The sequence below is a fragment of the Colius striatus genome, chromosome 16 (assembly GCF_028858725.1).
Source record: "Colius striatus isolate bColStr4 chromosome 16, bColStr4.1.hap1, whole genome shotgun sequence".
NCBI classification, from domain to species: domain Eukaryota; kingdom Metazoa; phylum Chordata; class Aves; order Coliiformes; family Coliidae; genus Colius; species Colius striatus.
In genome coordinates, this window is record NC_084774.1 from 3227037 (window position 1) to 3254744 (window position 27708).

Below are 27708 nucleotides of genomic sequence, written 5' to 3' on the forward strand. Positions count from 1 at the left end.
ATAGAGAGAAGATATTTTTCATTTGCAGAATTTTAATGAATAAGTGGCATTTCCTCTCCCTTCATCTCTCAGCTTTTCAGAATTTTAACAAATAGTTATAACATTTCTATATTTAGAGGATCCTGGCACTTCATAAATATTGAACCCTGGTATTATCCAGCCAGGCATTGGTAGGGAGAATTTGGTAATTACCACTTAAAGCAAGTCATTAAAATTCAAAAGCAGATAAATAACAGAAAGGAAATGGCATTTATTCATTAAAATGCAAAGGATGAAACATTTCTCCTTGGTGAAATATCTTCTTGGTGACAATGAATCAAGTTCAGACTCCTTCCAGGGCCAGATCCATGTCATGGCACCAAGATGGTAAATTCAGGCCCTGAGCTGTGAATGAATTCCCTTCTGCCAGCTCCTCAGGTTTAGCTGTATTCTATTATAATAACAACTCACTGCTTGCTAAAAAACCCCAACAAAACACCTCCCCAATCCAAAACTGTTTCAAAAAGGTAAGTTTGAATTGATTTTCCTTTTTAAAGCAGCTGTGGGATGTAGTCTCTCTCTCTCCTGGATCACATAGTATGGCACTAGAGAAAATTGCCTGTGGATTGATTAGGGGTGAGATTTTGCTTTAGCCAGCTCTGCTTGTAGCCTTGTGCTACAGCCACGTCTCCTTTACGGAACACGTGCCCTGAGCTGTGGCCTGAGCACTGCAGATGCAGCTGCTACAAACCCAACCTCTGTTTTTGTAGCAGTCTTGTCTTACATTCACAGTCACCGAGCTCTGATGCCAGCCTCTGTGCATGTGCCCTCCCAACACCAGCAGCGTGCCCGATCACGCCTCACACTGCTAGCTCTTCACGACAGGGACACTCTCCTGCATATTCATATAGAGCCTTGCACAGCAGGGCTTTAAGTGGAGTTGGAAGAACAGAGTGCACAAGAGCCCTCACCAGCAACAGCAGCAGCCTGGGAGTTGGCAAGCACGTGATTCAACAGGCTGAATTTTCGCAGCTGTAAGCCAAGCAGCCAGGTTTCCTCAGGCATCTTCCTTTTATTTACAAGCTAGAAGGCACTGGGCAGGCTTTCAGCTTGACATCCTCATTCCAGCTCCTGGGCTTTGAGGAGGCCAAGATGCACAAGGGTTGGCACAGGAGGACAGACGGACGTTTCAGATAAGACTATTGATGCTGGTACAAAGCTGAACCCCAGTGCATGAGGGTACAAGAATAGCAAAGTTGCTTTAAAATCACATCTTTTTGTAGGCATTGCCCCTTCTGCCACGTGAGGTTTGTTGTAGATAATGACTGGAATGGCTGTCCCAGATATTTACTATATTGCCAGCTCTGCTATGAGCATCTAAGTGAGCTGTAGGCCACCAGAGAGTCTTCTACATTTGAATGGCCCTCTCTGACCTACTTATATCATCTCCAATTCATGCCAGCTAAGCTCCAGAGCTGCCACTTTAGAAAACAAACCCAAATTCCACTTTATCTCCTGGTGAGGCCTACTAATTATAAAGAAACAAGACAGAGCTGATCGTTGCCAGATGAGAAGAAAAAAAAGGGGGAAAAAAAACCCCCCACAGCTGGCAAAACAACCTGTCAGAGGAGAGGCTTGGACAAAGAGTTTGCATACCTGCAGTGCACAACGATGGGTCCTGCTTCGGGGGGATTGAGAAACTTCACTTGTCGAACAAAGCCCAGGAGGCCCGTGGCGTAGCAAGGAACCCCGTGGTCCGGCCAGCTGGTGAAGTGGAACTGCCGAATCTCTCGGATCTCATGGTAGCCTTTCTGAGGAGACAACACAGCCTCTATTTTTCTCCCATCAGGCTGCAGCCAGCATATTCTGATCACTACTCCTCTCCCTCAAGCAGAGAGCTGAACAAGCATCTGTCTCTCACTACATGCGAGGACGTGTCCGGCGCCGCGTCTCACTCTGAGACATTTCAAGCTGAACCCCAAGTACAGAGAAAGTGGTTAACACACAACTGAGGGTCATCAAGGTGAGTGCCAGATCTCAATTCAAGCCATGGTCTTCAAACACAGCTGATGAGGAACTTTAAAGTGTGACTTCAGCCCCAGAATACCACGGCTGAGTTTATCCAGCCTCCTTTGGTGTCATTGCCATAAATCACCAAGAAGTCATTCCTAAATCCTTTTTGAAGCATTGAAGCCTGGGGAACACCTAGGGAGTGGGCAAGTCCCAGGCAATGGTAGATTTTCTGTTATCTCCTGCCAAAAAATCTCAGTTATGAAATTGCAGCTGGTGGTGAAAAGGGCAGAAACTGGTACCCAGATGCATCACTTGGCTTTTCTGGTGATACCAGGTACATGGAAATTAACACCACTTGTATTTGCCCTGCAAAGGGTAACACAGAAGTTATCTGTGACATTTTATGCTCCAGGAAACGTAGGTGAAACCCAGCAGCAGGTTCTCTAACCCATCAGATTTTGGCAGAAGCATTTCTTATCACATTTTTCACTGATTTGACAAAACATGGAGCTGACGTATTAGAAAATGGGCAAAATATTTTGAGTGTGGCTGAAGTTCATTTAGCAGGAATTTTTAAAAAGCTTCAAGGCCACTTACTGAGTGTTTGGAGAGTGATTTGGACAGACCTGCAGTACTGTGACACTTAGAATTTGCAATTGCTAATTACAAAAGTAACAAAAACCTTCCAAATCCTGACGATTCTGAGATAATTTTTATACTCTTGCCTTGATTGTATTTCTCTATTGGAAGAGTACCCCACTCGGCATCCAGTTTAAGTGATACCTTCTTTCATCTGTAATTTGCCACTGTGAAACATGACAGTTATTATTCCTGGCATATCAACTACCTACTGGCTTTTGGATGCATTTAAACTTTATGCACTGTGGATTCTGCTTTTGTGGCTACATCAAGATGTTCATGTAAAATCATTTGTCCAAAATTGGAATCTCTGTCAAAAAAATGTAGGTTTCTGAAGTGAAACCTGTCCAAACAGTAACAGCTCCTGTCTTCAGGAGAATTTTGGATATGTTTCCCAGAGCTTACATTTCTGAAAACAAATTGTTACATCAAAGTTTCAGCTGTCTGAAGATTTCCTTACCTTTTGTACAGTAAATGTGCGGATGACATACTCTGCCAACGGTTCTGTCTCGATTAACGTGACCTTAATATCTCCATAGACCTCTGTGTCATCTGGCCAGTACCGAACACACTTCACCTGGAGGGGAAAGAGGAAAATATTGAGAAGAACTAGCTCAAAGTTGAGTCACAGCTGACCTACATTTTACTATACTTTCAAGCTGAAGCCAATGCAAATTGGGCTTGCTTCTGATGTACAGACCTTGTCAAAATTGACTGTATAAATTAGACCAAAATTCCTTTACCATATATAGAAGCCACAGGGAAAGGGGTTTTTTTTTCCCAGTTTCCTCTGTTGGGAATATAAATGAAAAGGATGCACTTAGCTCCTCTCCTTAGTACAGTCTTCCTTAAATTTCCATACATGGCCGGACCATGGATGAGGTTTTCAGGACACCTTGGAGTCTCTACCACCACCCCCTTTGAGAAAAACCTAAGCTCTTGCTCTTGCTACTGCAATTCTGAGCTCTGTTTAGCCAAAGAATTTCAGTTCTTAGGGATTGTGAGATACTTGTTACATTTGTTTGACTCTAAGCTTTCCTTATCAGATGTGGACACAAGTTTTACCAGCTGTGACGGAGCTCAGCTAAGGCTCAAGAAAGAAATCTCCTGATCACATAAACATGCTCAGCCACTTCTAGAAGCCACATGCAAAACTGATAGTAGAAATCAAAGCTAAGGCTCTGAAGCTCTAGAAGGGGATATTTAGGCTAAGAAAGATCATCAAATTATTAAATGCTCTAGCATGAAAATGTGGTACAGCACCTAAAAGCTGAAGCAAGTACTGCAAAGTAGGTTTCATGTTCCAGTTCCAGTCACAGGGGTTTTATAAATATTAAATATGATTAATGTAGTTTTGTTGGGTTTTGTTGTTTTTCCTTTTTACAGAGGCATTTATTTCAAACTGAAGTGTCAGTAGAAGGTAAAAAAGAATAAATAACAATAAGTGAACAGAAGCAGCTGGCATTCAACCATGAGATCTAAAGGAAATCAAATACAAAGCAGCTGAATTACTAATGGCTGTGAGTAAACGATCATTTACATTTTTCTTAGTACCAAAGCAATGGCAGGCAATAAACATCAGGACAAAGATTTTTAAGAGCTCCAGCTTCTTTCTGAGAATGTCTCTAAACCAGACTAGCAGGACTGGGAAGAATATGCTGGGGAAAGATAACCCAGACACTTCTTTTTCTTGTTCCCTGAAGTCTAGCCTACACCTTTTGAGTTATCAACATCTGCTCCCACCATGGGCTTTGGTGCTGACAGAGGGACTTCTGGTTCATCTGAGCCCAGGAGAGTGAAGGGGTGGGTGTTGAGGAGGCCAACGCTGCTGGGTGGCCCCAGGATCCAGCTGTGCATGATCTCATACCCCTATAGAATAGAGATCTTCTGAAGCGGCTGGGAACTCCAGGCTTTCAACTGCCATTTAAAGAGCTCTTTTAATAGTCTGAATACCAGTTGCACATTCTCACTCCTCCAGACTTTTGTGGGTAGAGAAGTATTCAAATTGTAAAGATAAAGAATAGTTATTACAAAAGCATATTTTGCCTTCTGCACTGAAAAAGGAGACAGCTTCTCAGCTAGCAGAAACGTATATAACTCTGCTAAAGCTGAGACTTACACCAGGAACATGACCCTTATTAGTGCAAAAGGGAAGCAGCTAAATATTACCAAATCTAGCATTTTAGACAAAAAGCCAGGATGGCTTAACTCATTCTTTTGCTACAGCATTTCACTTGCTGAGCTTGCCTGAAGAGCAGCACCGTGTTATACCAGTGCTGGTTCTGCTTTGTAAGCTGGGATAGTGGCACCCTTACCCTGCCCACTTCCACCAAATTGGTGACCATGACAACACTTGCAGAGTTTTCTTGCCAAATCATTCTCCAGAAATCCTTCACTGTCTCTTGCATCGGCCCTGGGGCAGGAGAAAAGACAGAAGGACATCTTAAGAGAGTGTCTCAAATGCCAGCAACCCTTTTCAGCTGTTTCCCAGACACTGCCCTGCTCCCACAGGATCCTACTCTCCATTTGACAGCATCCCTCTGTGATTCAGAGTTACAGACATCAACAACCTGGAGCTGTTTGAGGGATCAGATGTCTCATCCTTCCTTGCAGGGGGTATTTAAGGTTCTAGTACTCTGGGAAGAGAGGTGAGGTCTGTATTGTAAATAGTGGAGATAGTTTCAGTAGGTAATCAGGTGTAAGTGATGGGACATGGGTGCACCCTATAGTGATTCTGTAGTTAAGGCTGGATTGACATTTCTACCTGATGCAGCACTAGAATTCCTCCATTTCACACTTCAGTATTTATTCATTTTGAAGGAGGAGGGAAACATGCAGAAACTAAACATCTTCTAGAAAAACTTTACAAGATGAGAGTCTCTCTCTGACTTTGTTTCCTTCCTCTCTTCTACACTTGTAGGCAAAATGCCCCCACAGTCCCTTCGCCCTCTCTGCCCATACTCCATCCTCCATGCTTTCTGCCTAGCTGCATTCCCTATAGCTATATATCCTCAAATTCCAGTTTTATTCTAGTATGTGTCTTTAATCTTTCGATTGCAACAAGTCAGGAATGAAGTCATAACACAGAATTTGAGAACAGAGTCATTTCTGTGAACATCACATTTGCAGGTAAGAAATGCAGAAAAATGATGCTGGATAACGATAGAGGGAGTGGTCATGGCATAAATGTGGCCAGTGATGCAGGAAAACAGCATCCTATTGTAAAGAACAGGATTAGGGAGGTTTGTCATCTAACATGGATAGCCCTCAGTATTGAATTCTTTGGGGTTTTTCTTTTTTCTCCCCACTACTCATCAACTAACTTTATAGAAGGTTGTGTTCAGATGCATTTTCTACTAGTTCCCAATAACCAAAAGTTTACATCAGTCACAGGCTTATTCCTAGGGCCCTCCCCAAGCAATTTCCCTCCAGAAGGTAAACCCAAGATCCATAAAGCCCTTTTGAGTTCTAATTCCATACTTCATGCACAAAGGACATGTTATAGATTGCACTGCCACCTCTAAATCTGTCGCATTTTTTATTCCTGTAGCTGAAGCTTTGCATGTGAGTGCCTTAAAAATCTTGCAACATTCTATATCCTTCCCTTTTGTGCCCCTATATCACATTTTCAGTTGCCCAAAAGAAGTCACCCTACAAATAGCTTTTACAACAGTTTAAAACAGCATCAGGTTTGCAAATATTTAGACATACAGGAATGAACTTGCCTTGAGTTGCAATGTAATGGCGAGGCCTGTGGTATCCCTGGAAAAAAAAGGGATATGGGAAGGTCTGTGAGATCCCAGTTCAGTCAAAGCACATCATGTAATTTATACTTTCCAGGTGCCAATAACTGCTACACTCTTAACAGTGTACTAACACTGGTTATCAAGTGAGTGAAGATGGCATCTAGGTTGCCCTCCAAGATTTTAAGTGTTGGCATCTTGCTCAGGCTGAATAATCAGATCTCATTCTGCTAAAGAGCAAATGGGAATGGGGCAGCTTTCCTTGAGGAAACACAAGTCCTGTGTCTAACCTGTGGGCAACTCTGAAAAGCTGCTCCTTCTCGTTCGAAAAACTAGGTGTATTTCTTCATCCCCTAAAGAAACTCCTCTGAAGATTTAGGGGGGGACACACAAGAAACACGTGTCCATTTGATCATTCTGTGCATATGAGGAAGGTTGCTTTTTGAATGCTATTTTATAGCACTAGAAAAGTCAACCTCCTGCACTGCAACTTCCTAAGAAGTTGGTAAGTCTCAGATATCTGCTAAGGCTCTTATGAGGGGCTGATACTGATTCCCATATGCGTCATTTAGGCCACATTCCACTTATGTTGGTGGATCTGTCAAACATGGGAAATCTCCATCTGTCCAGATTGGTCAGACAGAATAAACTGGAGACTGAGAACCTTCTCCCTGTCACAACATGATGTTTGTGTAGCATTCAGCTGTCGTTCCTATCAGATCAACAGTCTGTCCCTATGCCAGATGCACCAAATCCATCAGCAGACTTGTCATTTGTCATAGTGGGAATGTCCAGGAGCCTTACGTCTATGTAATTGGCGTTTATGTAGTCAGAGTGAGGGTCTCCATCCAGCAGCTGCAATCTCACTCTTGAATGATCATCTGAAAGAAGGAAAGAAAAAAAGTGACAGTAACGATAAAGAGCAGTTTCCAAGTGTTTTGTTTCTAGGTGATGATTCCTGCAAGTGGGTAACTGAATACTCACAGTAATAAAGAAGGAAAGAATATCACAGGTATTCCTGTTCCTACAAGCCCTTCCTTTTGTGTTTAAGCTATAATGTTTAGCTTAGTGTTCACTCCTACTCTGTGTTCATTGAACTCACTGGTGCCACAGAGCTTTTAGACAGACCACAAACGTTGCTTGGTTTGGGGGTCTCGGGACTGATCTGTGCAGGACGTGTCTCCATGCCGAAAGCAATCTTCATGCTTGGAAGTAACATCCTCCCTGGCTGCATGTGATCTAGGGAAACTGAGGCAAGAACTAAAACTATCAAGATCAGGATAAAAATAAAGAGGTCATGACAGAGGTATAACAGATTAAGGAGGGTAAAATGGCAAATGAGAAACGAGGCAACCCAGAAACCCGAAACAGTAAAGGAAATCAGAGTAACGTTCCCTTACTCAATCCATGGAACTCAGGGCAGCAAAATGGCATCACAGCAGTGTTAAAAAACCAAATCAATAACAAATTAGAAATGTTCATGCTTCTGAGGACATTCAAAGCTACTTTAGATAAGGAAATAAAATGACAGATATCAATCTTTTCATCTCCCAGCATGCTCTACAGTTCAGACACAGAAAGGAACAGATTCTCCCCACAGGCAGATTATGTCATGATATCCCACCAAGGAAATATTTTGATCTTTCTCTGGAACAGCTGGTGCTGGGCTCTGTCACAGGAGATACTCTGCAAACGGGGCCCTTGAGCTGATTTGGTCTGGCAACCCCAGCACTGGTATGCAATGAATTGTGCAACTGCTATCTAATGTCCAGTTGCTTGGCAAAGGCTCCTGGGTTACAGAGGTCACTGCTGGCCATGCTGGGCTCATTTTTAAAGCATTTTTTGAAGTGGTATAATACCGAGTCCATTAAGATGATTCTCTCTCTACCAGTTGCCCAGACTGTAGCTCTCAGTCAGGAAAGGTTTAGAAGTGCTCTGGAAAACGTGGGCCTAAGTGTGATTTACATTCAATGAAAAGAATCACAGCAATGAAACACAAAAATATGAGGTGTGATTCTGCAGTAATTCAGTCAGGAGGTGTTTTAGTCATCGTTTAATTAATGTAGAATCAGATAATCATTGTGAAGACATGTGCATGCAGTCCTGAAAAATAAGATTTGGCTATATATTAAATATTCATTTGGTTATGTAAGGGAATGATTCTCATACTCTGCTCATGCTCTGGGTGAGATTTTCACAGCCCAAAATCACAGCTACATTGCTGTATTTATCAGTTCCCATATTGCCATTCAAAAAAGGTTACAGAGGTGAATCCATCAAAAGCTTTGCTACATTTGTATTAACAAACAGAACCTTTGTAGGAGCAGTGGAAGGACTGTTTCTCAGAGTGCTGATGTTGTTCCCAACTTTAAACAATTACCTGTACTCAAGGGAACTGCACTAGGAGTTGCAGTAAGTCATGTGGTTCTATAGACAACAAAAGGATTTATACTTAGAACAATTCACAAAGACAGACAAAGAGATGATTAAATTGGACACCTAAACAAAATACACAAGATCTCCAGCAGACAATTTTACACTTGCAATTCAAGGCAGCAAACTAAACTAGGTAAGAATCACACAGAACAAAAGCAAAGGAAAAAACCTCCCAGAGCTAATGGTTGGGAAGGGAATGTTTACAAATTCCTCTTGTGATGCCACAACATCACAACATTATGGAAGCCTTAATGTAATGGAACAATACAACCAAAAAGTGATGAGACAAAAAAATGACCCTAAATGGCAGGTCAAAAGGATTTCAGGTGGATTTTTTGAAGGTGGACAGACACTGTCTGTGCATAGTGTGCAGCTGAAGCGTTCTCTATACACCTCAAGGATGAACTTGTCTCTCTTCATTTAATAGAGTCAAACCCCAAAATTAAGAGTGGCTTAAAAAGCCAAAGCTTAAGTTGAAAATCTAAGTTGAACACCTCTGGAGGGAGCTAAATGTGAAAGACTTCAAAAGCAGGCTGCAGAAGAGGTCTATGCATTTAAGACAATTATGGATAAAGATGCTCTATAGCTGTAAAAAATGTTGTTCATTGTTGGAAATTGTTTTTCCTTTAAACCAAACATGGTTATTCTGTCTGTGAAAATCAGCGAAGGGCAAAGAAATGATCACAGGAAATAAATGATATTCTTTTGAAAAGGAGATGTTCTGGTTTAGGTCCAATCCTATTTTGGGATCAAATAAAAAGTACTTTTGGCTGAACTTTGCTTCAGGATGACAGAATTCAAACTATTTCATTGCATATCTTACAGAAGTGAGATGAATTCCCGTGGGAGATTAATCTCTCCTGTAAGCGTGAGGAGTAGAGCAGGGCAAAAAATCCCCACCTGTGTACATGGTAAGCACATAAAATACTAAAGATGTCTTAATGCTGTCTTTAATCTTGTTTGTAAGTTCAGGATAGATAAAAATTCATGAAATAAGTTGTACATCCCCACTTTTCCCCCCAAACTTTAGTGTTTGGCTTACACTTCGAATGGAGAGAGGCAAACCTCAATACAACATACTCTGCTATTAGCAGCAACAACCTTAAAGGCTTTAAATGGCTATTTGAAGAACATTAAATGTCTTCATTATACCTTCTCCCAATGGTTAAAGTTCATTTCTGATTGTGCAGCCGATCCATCAGGCTACACCAGCCAAGGAGACCACACATTTGGCACATGGAAATGAAAGTGCTGCTCAGCTCTTCTGTGGATTTGTCAGAGACCATATCACTGTGTGTTACAAATGGCTAAGAGACTTTAAAAATGGAGAGAGAAGCTGAAGTAAAAAAATGCCTCCCTGTAACATTCAGGACTGCAAAAAATGGAAATATACTTTAACAAATGTACAAATGATCCTATTTCTCCCTGTTTACTACCTTATGTAAGTTAGCAGAACTCTACATTTGTCTGAAGAGTACTTGGACTGAAAATTGGTCTTAAAACATTTCAGAAATGACAAGAATTTCACTGAAAAGCATTGTGCTCCCATTTTAGCACAGAAACGTTATCATTTCAAACTCCTGTCAAAATTCCCATTAGAGATCATTTGAAACATCATTGCAATTTCTCCACGTCTCATTTTGACACCAGCACTGGATTAATCTCACACAACTTTCGCCATCTAAATATTACACAGCTAGTCTAAACTGGCTGTCAGGGCTCCCCACACACTCCTCCACGGAGAAATACACATGTCTTTTGAAGTTATTTGACCCAGTTCTGGTATGAAAGGATGATTTCCAGTCCACACTGCCCTCCCCTTCCTACCCCCACTGATCCTGGACTGTGCCTGAAGAACTGGGTAAGAGCAAGGTTTGATTTATCCCATCCTCTCAGGATCACATACCATGGACACTGCCCAGAGAAGCAAGGGTTTAGGTACTGCAGAAGAAACCATGGAATAAAAATGGAATAAAAATGCTTGGAATATAAAAGACTTCTATTCTAAACCCAGTACTGACATGTGGGGAGGTTCTTTTATCCATTATCCCTGTCCATGGCCAGGAGGTGCACTCAACCTGCATTGCAGTTGAAAGCTCTGTTAATCTCTCTGTTGCTCATCTCTTCCACTACAAAATTCTCTGATTAATTCACAGTCTCCCAGCTCAGAGCTTCTGGTAGTCAGAGGATGAAGCAAATTTCTCTACTGTCTTTTGTCATCGACTCCAGAGTTTTTAATGGACCATCACAAGACTTTAAAATCATGGAGCCTAAGTGGGAAGATGGTCAAGCTCCACTGCAGATGGAAGGATGTGACTAAAATGGGACTGGTACAAGCACCCTTTGTGAGTGCTGGCCTCATCCTGCAGTATTATGCACAGTAAAGGGAGAAAAGAAGAGGAAAGAAAGTGCTCTCCTGTAAGTCAGAACAAAACACAATCTGATGCCTTCCCTTCCTCGGCTCTCATCTGAGAGCTTTCACTCTTACATGTAATGATTCTAAATTTTGAGAAAATAGGGATAAACAAAATAGAAGCCAAAGGTCCCATATAGCTTCTGGATGCTTTTTCTTCTATGTAATGGATTCGTCTCAACCCACAAAAGCTCAACATCCCTCCCCTAACAACGGCTTGCTGATGCACTTTGAAGGTCTCAATATCTAGGCCCTAAAGCAAATTTAAATCCTTTTGCTTCAGCACAAAAATGGATCCACTACCTACCCTTGCCCCAGAAAGAAAAATCCTGCATCTCCACACCTGTCTTTGTGTAGGCAGCCCTTTAGACCCCAAGTGCAGGAGCAAAGCTCATGGATGTTGTCAGCGTAACAAAACGTTCAAATGGGGCAGCTCCTTCCACCATGGCAAACGTGTGCAACCACAATACACCTCTCCACCTTCAACAGTGGACTTCTGTGGCCATACAGACCCCAAATCCACTCCCTAGCTTTTCCTTGTCTCCAAAACACGTACCAGCGTTGCAGACTGAAAGGAATAGTTTAACCCCCTGAATAGTTGGGGTTTAAAGCTTCGAGCTCTCTTGCATCTCCTCTGCACGAACAGATTAGCCTCGTCTGCAGTTTTGGTTTGCCAGTGTAACAGCAGATGTTGGGGCTGGCAGTAAGCTCCAGGTTTTCATAGAGAGGCACGATGTTAATACAGCCCTGGGAGAGCAGTGAGCTGAGTAAAACAGCCCTGTAAGTGCACTATTACCCAGAAGGCCATAAAGACAAGATCTAATCTGCTGTGATTCACTGAGCAACGCTACTTACTGCAAGAGCTTACAAACCCACATTTTAACAAAAGTCTCTGAAACAGTTACAAAACTTAGATCAAAACCTGACTTTTCAATTCACTCCCCAAAAGGCATGGGATTATCTTGTTCCAGGAGTGATGAAATGGCAACTGTGGTTAAATACATAGTGTTAATTGCCATCTGCAGCCTTTTACCAGATAAACCATTAGGAGCAATCAGTGCATACTCTGGGTTTTACCAGCGTCTACAATCCAGTACAACAAAGCAGCTGAGGGTGTAATCATTTTCCACCTCTCCATCTCTGCTCAGGCTTTTGCACAGTTTGTACCCACTGAGCACAATTTGTTTTCGTGATCTGCCCAGAGGGAACTACTCTAGTGCTATTCTCAGCTCTGCTATAAGTTCTCTGTTCTGGATGCTGTCATTGCTTGTGCTCAGGCAAGTTGCCCCACGCTGCCCATCAGTAGGGTCTGGCTCTTAGCCTGTGACACCACTGCTGATTTCCCAATGGTTTTACAAGAGGTCTGATGAATGATATGCTCCTTCCTTGGGCATCCTCCCTTCCTTCTCCCTAGTCTCTTCAAAGGGAAGCAAGGATTTCACTCCAGTTTACCACTATTTATTGCATGTTACTAAATTCTTACTGTCTTTTAGAAGAGCTGTTATCTCCTCCTCAAACTCTTTGTTCTGACAGATATTTAAAGAGAAGAAAACTCACTCAACTTTGTTATTTGCCTTCCACTCTTCCTTCCCCTCTTTCACTACTTTGACTTGTTTTATCTATGCCTTTCCATCCTCTCAACTTCATCGTGAAATCCTTCCCAACAGCCCTCACTCAGATCTGAGTTTGTCTGATGTTTTTGACCATGCAGATACCCCTTCCCAAGCTTTCACTACATTTTGCATTCCCTTATTCAAGTGCATCACCTCCTATCTGTATTGCTGCTGTATTTATATTTACAGCTAAGAGGTTAACATCACTCTTCATTAGACAACAATTCATCTTTGAGAGCACCTTCCTTTTAGGTAATACCCCATTTATCTTCCTTGCTTTTGCTTCCTTAATTTCTTCTCACATTGCACCTGGAGTCTAACACTTTTTTTGTGACCGCCTTCAACATAAATTAGATGATGGTTATTGCTCACAGTCCTGTCTCTCTTCACCTCCACTTTTACATTCTGTCAACTGCTTCCTCAAAAAGCAAACACAGAGAAACAAAGAGCCTTTCGTGTTTCCTTCCTTACATCATCTCACATCACTGCCATCTTCAATCCAGTGTGCAGTTCTTCTAGCTGCACAATTCATTTATCTTAGACTAATTTATCCTAAGCTAATCATCCAGGCAGGTAAATTGAACCTCTGGAGGTATCTTGCAGATGAAGCTAAGGGAGACAATTCTCAGGCTGACTGTTAACACTCCAGTACTACGACTTCCATTTTGTCACACAAGAAACAAAGACTGATGGAACTGGTGACCTGCTCACAAGCAATGCAGAAAGTCAACAGCAGAAGTGGGATCAGACCAGGGCTCACAAACTTCTGATCTTCACTTCCAGATTTCTCCATCTTTACCATGGAGTCCCTGCACTGAGTTGTTCTATGATGTTCCCCCAAATCTGTTACATGACTCATTTCTTTCCAATCTTAGAAGAAAGACAGGAGCAGTTCTGTGTGAGAGATCTTTGTGGCCAAGTTGGGTTTCTTTAATTCTCCAATAAAGTCTCTTTGCTCTGCAGGAAATACATATTTAACCTGAGCAAAAAAAAATGCAGTACTAAATAGATGACTCAGCATGACTTCATTCAGCTCTTACAGCATTCTACAGATTGATCCAGTCATGAAAATCTATGGCACATTCACTTAGATTCTTATTTTTTGTTCTGATGGTTTCAGGCCTGGCTTCTCCAACTTGATACTGCTCAGCAGCCCTTAAAAAGAATCATTTCTCACACCTCTTCTCCTCAGTCATTATAAGGAATAATGAAACACTGGGGTAAGCTGCTTGGAGACCTTGTGGAAAGCTCAGCTTTGGTGATTGTTAGGAAGAGGCTTCCCAAATGTCTGATAAAAATGAAAGAAGCAAATCAAAGTCCTGACTTGGAGAATAAACCTAAATGGTTTCCTGGAGCCCTTCACTGCCCTGCAGTCCTGTGATGCAGCAATATTCCTATCACATCTGCAGTAACTGGTTATTGAAAGAAGGAAAACTAAAAAAGCTTTAATGAACTTTCAGCTGCCTTATTGTGATTCTGAGGCAGAAGCTCTGCTTGTCCCACACATCCAGTCAACTCTCAAGGGACAAGCTGTGATTGCTCCACCGACCACAAGGAAGGAGAACACCTGATTTTTGATCTGTATCTAAAAGTCAGATGTATCTGCATCTCCTTTTGCACTTCCATTTGTGACACTGAAAACTCCAGGCTTTGTGGTCAAAATGGACAGAAAATGAATATCATCATCCAGTGCAACAACCTGATGAAAGAATTCAGCCTTTAAATCACACACATTAAGCACAAAGCAAGGTAAATAAGAAATGTGTACAAAAAAAAGGTGAAGTCACGCAATGACTTGATGTAAAACAATGAGAAAAGCCCACAGCATTCAAATGATTAAATCACTGAGACATAGCCTGTCTCAAACCTGCTGAATACTCAGGACTGTAAACCACCTTTTGTGAGATTCTCAAACACAGCCTTTTCCATGAGATGCATACAATCCAGGCAGCTCAGTGTAATGTGAATTTACACCTACAGGAGATTATGTTCCCGTATCTGTTCTTATTGCGGTTCTCATCTTCTTTGGCTGTATCCCAGGACGCCGTCTGCCCCTCGGGTAGTGCCTGCAAAACAAACAGGAGTGAGCTGTTCATAAAAAATCTGCCCAATGCCTTCAGGTGGATGAAGATGACTGAGTGGAGCGAAAATAAAAGTGCTGCATGCTTCAGTAGTTGACCAAGCAAACAGTTGCTCTTGAGGAAAGGGCACATCCACCAACGCAAAAAGCAGAGCTTGGTGCAGACCATTTGAATCTCTTGGCTTCTGCCAGCAAAGAGTCATTTCCTCCCTGCTAGGGCAGATCTAAAAGGATCAGGGGAATTTGTTTGTGGCTGCACAGTCACAGGCTGACATCACTTCCCCTGGAGAACGTGGTTTGTAGAAGAATTCACATCCATACTCTTCTAAGAAAACCCAGATAAGTGAAACACGGTGCTCAGTCTCTCATATCCAAGCTGGAAACAGATACAGTGGATTCACCTATTTCTATATCAATAATGGGGTGATGCAATACAAACCACTAGACAGTTTTCTTTGGGGAAAAATAGAAAACCTCAGGGTTCTAGATGACGTGTAAGGAAGAGAGGCAAAAGGAGGCAAAACATGCTCATGAAGTGTGAAAATTGGCATTTTTGTAAAATCTGCTCTTTTAGTTGAGAAAGGATGTGGTAAGGAACCTGTCAGCACACAGTGCTGCCCTCCAACCTGTCCCTACAACTATCCTGAACACAATCAAATGAGCCACTTTCCCCTTGAGACACATCAGTCAGGAAACATCTTCAAGGCAGAGCCAGGAAACCCGTTGCTGCTGTGGGATGCAGCTGGAGGACGATCCTGCCTTCCTTTGGAGATGGCCAGACACCTCCCAGCTGGACAGTCCCTCTCCCTTTCTCAGGATGGTCAAAGATGCCAGCCCAGTCAGATCCAAGCAGCAGCTTGGCAACAGCAGTGCTCTCTACCCAAACAGCCACTGCAGCAGCTCCTCCTGTAACGGGACAGAAAGCCACCACGGGCAAAGAGCTGCTGTGGGCTGCAGCCAGCCCAGCCTGGATTTGTGCTGAACACACAGGTGAGGGGAAGAACAGTTCTGTAGATCTTCCTCCTCCAAGATTTACTCCCTAACACAATCCTACATGACTAAAAACAACAGCAACATTATGAGTTGTATTATTTACGGTCTCCAGGGAATTACGGGGTTTTCATCCCACAATCATTGCAGAGCCACGTCTGCCTTAGCTAGCAGTGGGTAGTTTGACACAGCTGTGCTAGAAAATGAATTTATATTCATCTTCACAAGCCATCCAGGTCTATTACAGTGCCTGAATGCAACAGCAGAGAGACACAATTATTAGGATCTACAAGACTGACATTACAATTAAACTTAATACGAGCAAAGCCCTAGCAGACCAGATCGTTGTGAATTTCCCCCAGAGGGGTTTCAGGACAGAAAATGTCAGGGATTGCAGCACTGCCACGAGCATTGCTGACAAAAGACAGGGACAGTGAGTTCCTATTCAAAAGCCCAAGAGAAAGAGTAATAACTCTGTAATTGGTGAGGGCTTTGATCACACATATATTTCTCCTTTACAGACAGCTGTTTCCAAATAACAGCTCATCTCCTGAGCAGAAATAAACCAACCAATAAACCCTCCCACAACTAAAAAAAATGCCTGAGTAAAAGGAAAGAGATGAGGAAGGTTCATTTTCATCTTCAAAGAGTAAAGAAAAAGGTGCCTTATTTTTTCCACTAAGATCGAATTACAGCAGATTAAGCAGAGAATGGAAACAGTCATTAAGACATCTAATCACAGCCATCTGAAAGGAAAAAGGGAAAAAGAGGAAAATGCTTTCTCGTGACTTCCACGTGGGAGAAGCTCTCTTGGCCAGTTTTTTCTCTTGGCCAAAGAAAATACATTCAGGTCCAGTAAATCCCGTTTCAACAAACCGGATCCTTTCATGTGATTTGAACACTAAATTCTCCATTGAAATGGATGTTTTTATATTTGCTTGATATAACTTCCAAAGATTTAAAAGCCTGGGGTTTTTTCATCTCATTCAATACCAAAGAAATCTCTGCTTTTACAGACCTATCCATCTCTGAAGAGGGGAAGCACAGCTCTGGTTGGTGAGACACAAACTGCCTTTGCAGAAATGTACCTTACAGCCCTATTTTTATACCCACAGGGTAACTGCATGTGCACAAGTTGTGCAGCACAAGTAATTTTTTCGTTGAGACCACTAAAAATGCAGCACCAAGAATCAAAACTGCATTAAAAAAAATGCAAAGGAGAAAAAATGCCAACTACCATCCAGAAAAAGAGGAGCACGCCTTCAGTATTTGTTTGTACAATAGGTATCTCTATGATAGCCATAAGGGTTAATATTTCTGTTTCTCTCTGGGTTATCAGCAATGATAAAGCAGAATAGATCACTCAGGCATTGGTCCTTGATCTGCATTTCACAGGGAACGCTCCCTCCCTTAGGAAAATATCAGTGTTCAAATATCTGGACTTGATTTTTAGTCTTTTCTTCTTTTAAAGAAGTAAAATTTATACTGAAATAGCTCCCCAGTAGTGGAATTTATGTTACAATAATTTTAAACTAAATTGATCTCATTTTTATCTGAAATGACAAGAATAGATCTCTCAAAGACAGCTTCATCTCAATCAAGCTTTCCAAGCACCATGGTCCAAGTGCTCTCATTAAATAGAGGCTTATGGCAAGTCAATTTAAATTTCCAATGGATGCATTTAGTTAGTTTGCTGTTTGTTTTTAATTTAAATACGAAATCTTGACTCATTCATCTGCTCTGATATACCCCAATGCTGCAATATTGCTGCCAAAGGCAACAACATCAATTCAAAGCCTTGCTGCTCCTCTCAAAGTGTGCCACGCAGTTCTGGCCTCGCTCCCTTCTCAACAGCAGGGGCAAAACTCTTCCCACAACTCTGCTGTGACCCAGGATTAAAAACTGCTTTGGCTAAAAAGAATTTAATAACCCCAGCCTGAAAAGAAATAATTCATCCAGTTCAGTTCCCCATTCCAGTTTGTAGCACAGTCTTAAGCCAACATTGTCCAAGGACAGCATCTAACACCTTAGAATCACAGAATCATTTCGGCTGGAAGAGACCTTTAAGCTCATCGAGTCCAGCTTTTGTCCCAGCCCCATCAACCACTAGACCATTTCCCTAAGTGCAACATCCACCTTGCTGCCAAACATTTTGCAATGTCATGTCATAGCCTGAACTGCAGGATCTGTTCTTTGGAACAGATGGAAGCTGTGTAGCCAGCCAGAAATGAAAGGGTTAAAACCCAGAGTTGGCTTCAGTAAGCTGCAGAGTCTCAATACTGAGAAGCCACAACATCCAAAATAACTGAACTGGCTCAGTAATGCAGCAGGAGAATGTACTTCAGTGACACCCTAAATCATAATGGAAAATGAGTTTGGGTGCTTAAGCTCATTATCTCCACAGCCAGTAATTGGTGCTCACAGTAACTCTGTGGACTACTCCTGCAGCTCACAACAAATCAGAGAGGATATGTCCTGAAAAAGGAACAGGTGACATTTAAACTTGTCCCCTTTAAATGTTTATGGCTATGCCTAATCCCAAACAGTGCCAGCTACATCCAGTGATGGATCTTCCTCTCGCGGTCTAAACGTTTTATTGCTGAGCAGAAGCAGCAAACAAAAAGGCCCAAGTCACACTCTGGCCTCAGGTGCAGCAGGCAGATCCAAAATAACACACACATGGCAAATGCTGACAGATTCCCACGTTCACACACAGAGTCCTCATCCATTTCACACCAGCAGTGACACCACTTACACAACCACATCCTGTTTTCCATCTCAAGTCTGGAGCTACGTGCAGGATGCAAGCTGCAGAAATCTCTTTTCTAGGTGCCCTCAGTAAAACCCGCTGCCTGTGCTCTGAGGGTGTGTAGGTGAAGGTAATGCTTCAAACAAACATGGAATGCAATTTCCAGGTTACTCAGTGGAGATGAGAACGTACAGAGATAAGAGACTGTCATTGTCATGTGTGACTGATACACTCTGCTCAAAGTGACTTTTCCTAAGAGCAGAATTTGGTAATATGTCACTAAATAGGCTGTAATTTATGCTCTCAATTTGCAAAGCAAGTAGAAAATCAGCTACTCATGAGATAAAACATATTTGGAGGTGACACTGATATTAGAGTATGGAAACACATTTTAAGAGAGACATCAAATCCTTCCGTAAGGCTCCATCAACCACCCTGCAAAACGTTTTGCAAAGCCAGTTTTGCAGCTTTGTGTTCCTTTACATTCCCACTCTCAGTCAACTGAAACCTCCAGCCTTCCAGCAGTGATACCACTCCTTGACATCTTCCCTGTGTTTGTGGTGCTGCTGGCGCTGCCTGAAAGCTACCTGCAGCCAAAGCCTGAACACCAAATCCCACCCATTGCAAACTGTGACTTTGGGCAAATTTCCTCTGATTGAAGGGTGGAACAGAGAGTGGGATTTGTGAGCTTGTGGCATTCTCCAGGCTATTTCTTGTAAAGAAAGGAATTATGCAAATGTATAGAATGCCATCGTCATTCTATACGTATGTAGACAGGGAAAGGCACAACTTGGGGAGCTGAAAGTCACACTGACATTTTTCATGCTAATGTGCTATTTTGATAATTACCAATGTCAGTGCCAGAAAATTACACATATGCCAGCACCTGTTTTCTTCTTGAACATCAAGAACTAGGTCTTAGGGCATCTGTAATGGAACTGAATGAAGTTTTGTGCACTATTCATGGAAATGGAGCCCAAGGAGGGGGGGAAGGGGGGGGGTAAGTATCTCCTAAGACAATTCTTACCCTTTTTTGGTATTAAACAGAGCTCTTTGTATTGACAGTTTAATTAGCCTGCTTGACTGTGGAGCACAAGTGACTAGTCCTGGTTAATGTACAGTTACCAGAAACATTTGTTATGACAGTCTTTGATGCCATTTGATTAAAAAAAATCCACCCTGGTGACAAGCAGGAAAAGGCTGCCTCTCAGTTACAGCAAACCCCAGCATCAACGGCACAAACCCCACCGACTCTGCCTTGCAGGGTGGAAAAGTGAGCTGTTTTCATTAAGTAACTTATTTTTCACAGCTGTTATGTTATTTTTAAGTAGTTTTAATGCCACTATGCATATTAATTGCTTATTGCCTTCCCACAAGCTTACTACATTCATTATAATTATCGCTTGCTAGAGCACACTCTCACATGTGTTTGACACTATTTCCCTCTCCTGTTCTCTCTGCCCTGAATATACATTCCTCTGCCAGCTCCTCCCCGATGTCCTGCTGTTTCTTGTCATTTGGATTACACTACTGGTCATTCCAGCTTGAGTGGGAAGAGGTCAGGGGCTTATGCAGCTTATGCTTTGCTTCTGTCCTCTCGTGGAGTTGGAAGGAGACATCAGTTGAACACATTCTGAGCCAGCGGTCTGCACACACTGGAAAACTCCACCTTTGTTTCAACTACACAAGGTGCCTGCCTTTGTCTTTACGATTCTGCATTCAAGTCATCCCTCTGTGATTTAATTTGATCAACTGTTACAGAGTATTTCGAGCTCTCAAAAAGCTCAAGGAAAAACCTTTCCTTTTCTTACAGCCTGTCTTGTGTTGCTGTCAAGGAGAGAACATCAACATGTAAAGGAGTACTGGACTCTGAGTCCTTCATTGAGTTCAGCACCTGTTAAATATTTACTGTCTGCTTTATGGGAGAGGGGGGCACATGCTAACAGATGAGCACAATGTCATTATCTTAGTGCTGTTGTAAAACACCTTTTCTTCAGACTAGAGGGCCTCCAAAGATTGCTAGTGCTGTGAACTCCCACCCTCATAAACACAAATGAGATGGGGACAGGAAAGGATCAGGAGGGTAAGTGGATTAAGGAAAAGAAGCTCTTAAAAACAGTCTACCTCAGGTGCAACTGCTCCACTGGTTCAAGTGAGCAAAGGTTCCTCTCACCTCATACTCCTCTTTAAATCCATAGCCCTGTCCTCGCTTCATCTGGGTGATGTGCTGCAGCAGGTCGGCCACTCGGATGGCTGGCTGGAACTGCCCCCGGGGGTAGGACATTTCCACCGGCTCGCAGCTCCGGTACGGGTGGGTCTGGATAGTCAGGGTTGGCTGGGTCATCTCTCCATGGCTACTGTCTGTTTTAAAGACAGGGAGGCAAAACAAGCTTTCACCTATCTGGTATTTCCATTCTCATTCTTGCTGTGTTTGTTTACTTGTTTCTCCACCTCCCCATAGGTTGGTGCAGGCGAAAGGAAGTAAAGAAATAAGTAGGAAACACACACATTTGCCTACAGCTGCCTAGAAAGACTGAATCACACTCCAGTATTTTTTGTGTCAAACAGACAAACCCAAAGAAATAAGGGAGAGAGTGAAGAGCCATTCAGGCTGACGAGGAGACAGCACATGGAGTGAAAGGGCACATTTGGTGAGCGTGAGCTCTCGGTAACGACACCCATCGAATTACATACCTTTCTCCACAAACCTGCAAAGAACATGACTGATAGATACAGACAGATGAGCCAGATCCTCAAGTGGGATTTGGGGTGTACACAGCATGAGATAACTGAAAGGGGCCCAAGTTAATAGCAAAGAAATTATTAGCATTTCAAATCAGTCACACGGGATGTTAGAGGCAAATTGAACTGCTCTGCTAGTTCAGGCCTAAAATTTATATGTCAATTACAAAGATGTAATATGATCAGAAATAATAAACCAGCATAAAAATACAGTTATCTTGCATGCAGAAAATTTCAGATGTGTAAACTTAACAGAAAAAGGTTCTTTTCCAAAGGAATTGATTTAAGAAAAATCTCTATCATTACGTAGATGGAACTGTAACCTCTGCTGTCCCTGGTGAACTAACCAAACAACCAAACAATTGAGTGTCACAACATTTATTTTCAACAACAGAAACTCAGATTAAATGAAAAATTCAGGTTCTTATCTACCAGAGTCAAGCAAATTAACCATTGCTTTTCTTCCTGTGATTACAGGCATCTGAGGTGCTTGGGTCTTGGTACACATACAGGCCTTAACAGTCTGCACTAACTCCTTCAGGTCTTACCCAAACTCAGCCTATTAGCCAACAGAAGACACACCTCCCCCAGGTTGTTTGTAAAAACCCCTTAAGATTGCATACACAAGGTCTGTTTTTTCCCAGAAAGCTTAGTGACACAGAGCCCAAACACTGTCCCTTGTCAGCAACACCACAGCCACGTTTTTGAAGGGATAAAGAATAAATAAATCAAATTGCAATTTCAGGGTGATTTTTTGTGAGGCAGAAATATGGCTGGAACGTTACTGTAAACATTGCTATCCTTGAGAAATCACCACGGGGTTTTGATCAGAAGGAGTCTGCCACGTCCTTCGTTGCAAAGGTGGACAGATGAGGGCACTGGGCTGCCTGCTCAGCAGTCTCAACGTGACAAAACAAGACAAATAACGCTTCAGTTGGGTTACTGTTATATTAGCGGGGAGATGTCAAGACAGGCATGTGCTGTGTTTTGAAGCTGCAGGACTATGAGATGGAGAAAGGGATGCCAGCACTGGACACTTGCTGCAGGGCAAGTTGTTCTCCAGCGTGCAGTAAGAAAGTCTGGTGGTTGAATTACCAGAGATGCTGAACACATCCTGCTGCTTCTGCAATGAATTGGCTCATAGTGATGATCTGCTCTGAAAATTAGGCTACTGAACGTAAGGATTTCTGAATCCAGGGTTCTGATAAAGGCAGCCACATTCCCAGGACACCCAGAGATGTACAGAGCTGTGGCTCCAGCAAAGCAACCCTCACATACCAAATGGGAATAAATTTGGGATTTAAGGAAGAGTAACATCCAAAGCGTTTGTATAATCATCCCTAATGCTCCAACTAATGACAGTGTGAGAACTCTGAACAGAGGGAATTTCAAGGCTTATTAATTCCCCTAGTTGGATTCGCTTTCCCAGCGCATCTTCCCTCCCCGATTCCCTATTAACCTCCCGTAATGGAGAGGGGAAGATTTCATCGCGCACCATTTCCGACAGACGTACTATGCTTAATTTTCCATCATTAGGTTTAATACAAACCTAATTTCACAATTGGCTTCTCCGAGGAACCTGAGAGTAAATGCCACACATTTTTATCAGCCCCAATTAAAAAACATTACAATGGCCCTCGTCGAGAGGGAGTCTTAAAACTAATGTGTGGTTCTAGTGCTAATACAGTGTGGGCACGTGCAGAGCACAGGCACAGGTAAAATGCAGCTCAGATCAGTCAGCTCCTTTGCAGGCAATCATTAATTTCTCCCTTCATCAGATCCTTTAATTCTCTGGTATACTTGGTGCTCTTCTCAGAGAGAAAGGAGAGGTGAAAGCCAAGGAAAGGGGCGCCCACTGCTTTACAGAATAACTTCCCTCAAAGTAGGCACCTGTGTAATGAATCTGGAAAAAGAAAAAGCTGCTCAGAAGCACACAGGGATGGGACTCTGGCCTTGGAGTTTATGGTGATGACTCTGCTTCTGGCCTTCTTGGTAAAACAGATTAAAAGCAGTACAAAAAGCACTGATGGGGCAGTGGAATCACACCATTCGTATGTGTCTCACCTAGCCAAGCATTTCTGCTTAAACAAAAACATCACACAGTCTGGGTCATCCTACTCTGAACCCCAAGAGACAGAGTTGAAACTAGGCAGAAGATCCCCTCCTCCAGATGTCCATGACAAATGCATCTCAAACGGCCTCCATGCTACCCAAAAGAAACCCCGATCCTGACAACTGCTCCAGCTCAGAGGGGCCCTCAAGTTACTCCCACCAGCATTTTATCTGGGTCAAATTAAAAGTACAGGGTCTTTTATGGAGACAAATGGCTCTGTATGAGGCAAACCTAATGTTCATAAGTTCTGCTATTAAAGGCTGATGATGCAAGAAACGTTCCTTCTCCACCTAACCCCACCATAAGCCTGACCCCAAGCATGGTTAATGAAGCTCTCAAGTAAGGAGAGGCTCTCAAGCAAGCACATCTCTCAGGATGTGCTGTTTACAGCAATTTGTGAACAATTCAAAATGCAGAAAGGAGGGGAGATAGCAGCAAACTGATCTCTCACAAGCATAATGAACCAAAAGAGCCTTTGGAGGACTTGCAACCAGGCTTTGCTTTTCCTGGGGGTTGCAGCTATGAACCATATCTCCTTCCTTTTGGCACCATTATTACTGAAAAAGACAATAAAAACATCAGCCCCTCAGTTAGTCAGCCTTCTGCTTTAATTGTTGCACTAAAGGCAAGTCACAGCAATCTTTCACAGTCCCTTCTCTCCACCCCATTCTCACAAACCTGCTCTCCTCTTAAAAATAAGGATGAGTTTGCAGGACAAATTGGCTAAGACTTTCAATAAAGTTTGGGCAGTGCCTCTAAAGCGTGAATGCCTTTTATGAGCTTTCAGGGAGAAAAGCAAATCAAGGAAACTGGGTTTTTTTTGCAAGGATGCTCAAGATAATTCACTCTAATACTCAGAAACTACTAAACATACAGAATTGTGCATCAGGGGTTCTTTTTGGGATCATATTCCATATGCACATCTTACTTCTAGTCAGATGTCCTCATTTTCTTTTTGATAGGAACACATACCACCATATTTCATTGCATATCAAAGATGGAATATAGTTCCAAGAAGTAATCCAAATGAGAACGTTTCAAGGGGTGGTGATTCCATTCAGACTCCCAAAGTTGTGGCAATGGTTAATTACCCTTGCTGTCTAAACATTTCTTCACTGCAATTTGCTTTTGCTTAGCTTCCACTTGCAGGCACTGAATCTTATTACACCTTCTGTTAGGTTAGAGAGCCCTCTGAGCATTTGAGATCTTGACCCATGCAAGCGTTGATCAAATCACTTCTTCAGTTTCACTTTGATAAAGTAAACAAATGGAGAGCTTCTGGAGTCTCATTATGGCAGGCTCTTCAGGCTGTCCAGGGCTCCTTTTCCCTCCTAGAACCATTTGCAATTGCCCACAGTTTCTGTTGGGCAGCTGTAAATAGAACAGGTATTCTGCACGTTGCTTGGGAAACACAGTTTGTAAGAGGACTGTTGCCAGTATTAGCAGTTCCAGCAGCAAAATATGTTGTCAGCTTGTCTGTTAACCCCTTTTAGTGCAACACTCCCCATGCAAAGATGTCCCTTGCCAACTCAGATATTCTGATTTCTCAAAGTTGGCACTTTCATTACGAGCTTATGAGTTCACAGAATACAGTATAAGATGTTAAATCAATGAATCACTGGCTCTCACAGAGCAATCCTGATTGGGAAACTCTTCAGGCATCCCAGTTTATCCATTTCAGGTATAACTGCAGATAATAAAATTAACAATGTTGACCTTGCTTTTAACATTCACAACTTTCCACTGCTTCTGAAATGTTGCTTCTGTGCCTCTCTCCTTTGCTGGAGGAATAATGATGAACCTGCTAAAGTAAGCTGTGAGATCCTGCTCTGCCAAGAGAAACATAATGGAGTGGAGCGTGCAGGGAAAAGCCAGAGCAGAGGCCAGCGAGGCAGCACCCTTCCCCATCTGATGAGTAACCCTGAGGGTGAGATATTAGTGCTTGCCTGCTGCTACAATACCTTGTACTATATACTTTTGTGAAAATAAATATGTGTCTTTCTCCAGAAAAACAGATCAGCTCCTCCATAGATGTCACAGATAAAATGAAGAGCAGCTGAGAAATTAGATTGCCAGCCTGGAAGTGGCTCTGTGTCATCAGACCCCTGTGCAATGTCCCAGTAAGGCTGGTGGGAGGGCATCTTCTCATCCAGAACTCCTTTGGGGACTGAAACTTCAGATCCTTTTATAGATGTTTTCTTTCATAATCCTGGTTTTGTTAGTGTGAGAAATAGGTGTCAGAATGGAGCACGATGTTGCCTTCTGACCAGAAATCTAACCTGTGCCTCAAACAACTGAAGTAATGCTGAACTGACATGCCAACGTGTGTATGCAGAGAAGTTGCTTTCAAAACTTTGGCTTCAATATCTACAAATTCTTTCTGTCTGAAATGACAGGCCTATCATCTCTCTTCATATTTTCATCCTCTTAGCCTTGGCAAGTGTGTAACTTGATAAGACATCCTTTGCACAAAATAAATTATACAGTGAGTGCTGTTTGTGATGGATTTAATTACACACATATCCAGGCTCTCTACAGTAGAGTAAGGGTTGTCAATTATTTGACATCTTCCTAGGATGACTACAGCATGTCTAATATCTCTTCTCCTTACACTAGGGAATATGCAAACTAGTATAAATTAATTTGCTTTTTTTATGTGTATCAAGACTTTATTACATGATAAATATTTGGCTATAATATGCTATATACAAACAGTGGCATGGCAAACCAAAGGCAAGACATCATTTGTTTAATGACATCAGCTGAGCTCTAAAAAGGCACATTTTTAACAAAAAACCTTCTGACATCAGGTTTCACAGAGCAGAAAGAAAACAAAACAACAGCTGGAGAAACTAGTTTTCTCTTGATTCTAAAGAGATTTTTAAGAATTGCTTGTTAAACACCTTTCACAAGTGTATTCTGATCTTATAAAAAAATGATTGCATGCTTTTTTTCATCAGTTAGCACAGGAGAAAATCCCCTTAAAGATGGAAGGAAGATGCTTCAGTGAGCTGGGTCGAGACTTGGGATTATTGGCTCCACGTGTAACAGTGCAGCTCTTCAAATGCACAGACCTCATCTGGTCAAACCTCTCTCTGCCTCTTTGGTGAAAAGAAGCAGTCAGATCTACCTGCCTTACAGAGCAAATTAATTAGCTGACAAACTACTGCCAAAGTCAAAAAAATAGTACACAAAACTAGAAGCCACTGAAGATTGGAAGAGAGAGTTTTCCAGGCCACCTGATCATCTGCAGGCAGAAAGAAACATAAAAGAAATGCAGCTCAACAGCCCAGAAGGGAATGTACCTCCACTGCTCATTCTGCTGCAGGCCAACACCAGCACAGCCAACTCCACAGCTCCTTAGAGGCTGACATGGCCTGGGAGGCTGCAGATACAATTAAACAGATCAAGTCACTAAGTTTTCAAGTTTTCACTGCAATGTAAAGAGCCAGTAATGGGGGAGACTTCCTAATGCAGGAACACCATCTTAGTACGTGTTTAGTTCATCAGACATCAGGCTGTGGACATACTCATAGCAGGCTGATCAGGCACAGTCATCTAGCTCTGAGCAGTGGCATTCAGGGAAAGTTTCTATGGCCTTCCAAGCATGAGCCAGTCTTTGTGTGAGACTTCAGGACAGTGAACTTTCTCTGCTTATTCCATACATCTGCAAGGAACTACAGTCCTCATCCTCTCTGATGGGCTGCAAGTCTTCTTGTTAGGATCCCCTTGAGTACTTGAAATGAGAACAAGGGTAAATGTCCTTTCATAGTACTGGCAGATATTAAGAGATGCAAGGGAAGGACATGCTGGTTCCCCTGGAGAGACTGCCCTGATGGCATCTTGAAGAGCTACTGGCCATGCACATTTTCTAAGGTTGTATTAACTCCTCATCAGGCTTTGCAGTACTGGTACAACATGAGCCTCACCAAAGTGTTAAAAACAGAGAGATCTACCTCTGTTATTTGTTAGTATGACATATTCACTGCCCTAGTGAAGATGTCTATGTAAAACACTTAAATCCAGAGTTGTCTAAAACTGGGAGAGAAAATTATGGAGCTAAAAATGTGCATTACATAAACCAGTATTAGTCAAGCATGGGATAGGGGAGAGGCAAAACCAGAAGATTCTATATCTTAATAACAAATCATGTCACAGCCAAGCCTAGGGAGTCATCCACTATTGCTGATACAGAACA

At 42.3% G+C, this 27708-nt stretch overlaps 1 protein-coding gene across 1 annotated transcript in view; it reads right to left on the reverse strand.

The window, feature by feature from the left end:
- The window catches only part of PTPRT (protein tyrosine phosphatase receptor type T), a 475736-nt gene that overhangs the window by 14983 nt on the left and 433045 nt on the right, over positions 1–27708 (reverse strand). Inside the window, exons 21-27 of the mRNA XM_062008833.1 lie at positions 20829–21016; positions 14815–14902; positions 7179–7255; positions 6357–6393; positions 4947–5044; positions 3092–3208; positions 1636–1790 (exon numbers count right to left, since the gene is read on the reverse strand). Of these exons, the coding sequence (XP_061864817.1) occupies positions 1636–1790; positions 3092–3208; positions 4947–5044; positions 6357–6393; positions 7179–7255; positions 14815–14902; positions 20829–21016 (760 nt within the window). The remainder of the gene's footprint in view (positions 1–1635; positions 1791–3091; positions 3209–4946; positions 5045–6356; positions 6394–7178; positions 7256–14814; positions 14903–20828; positions 21017–27708) is intronic.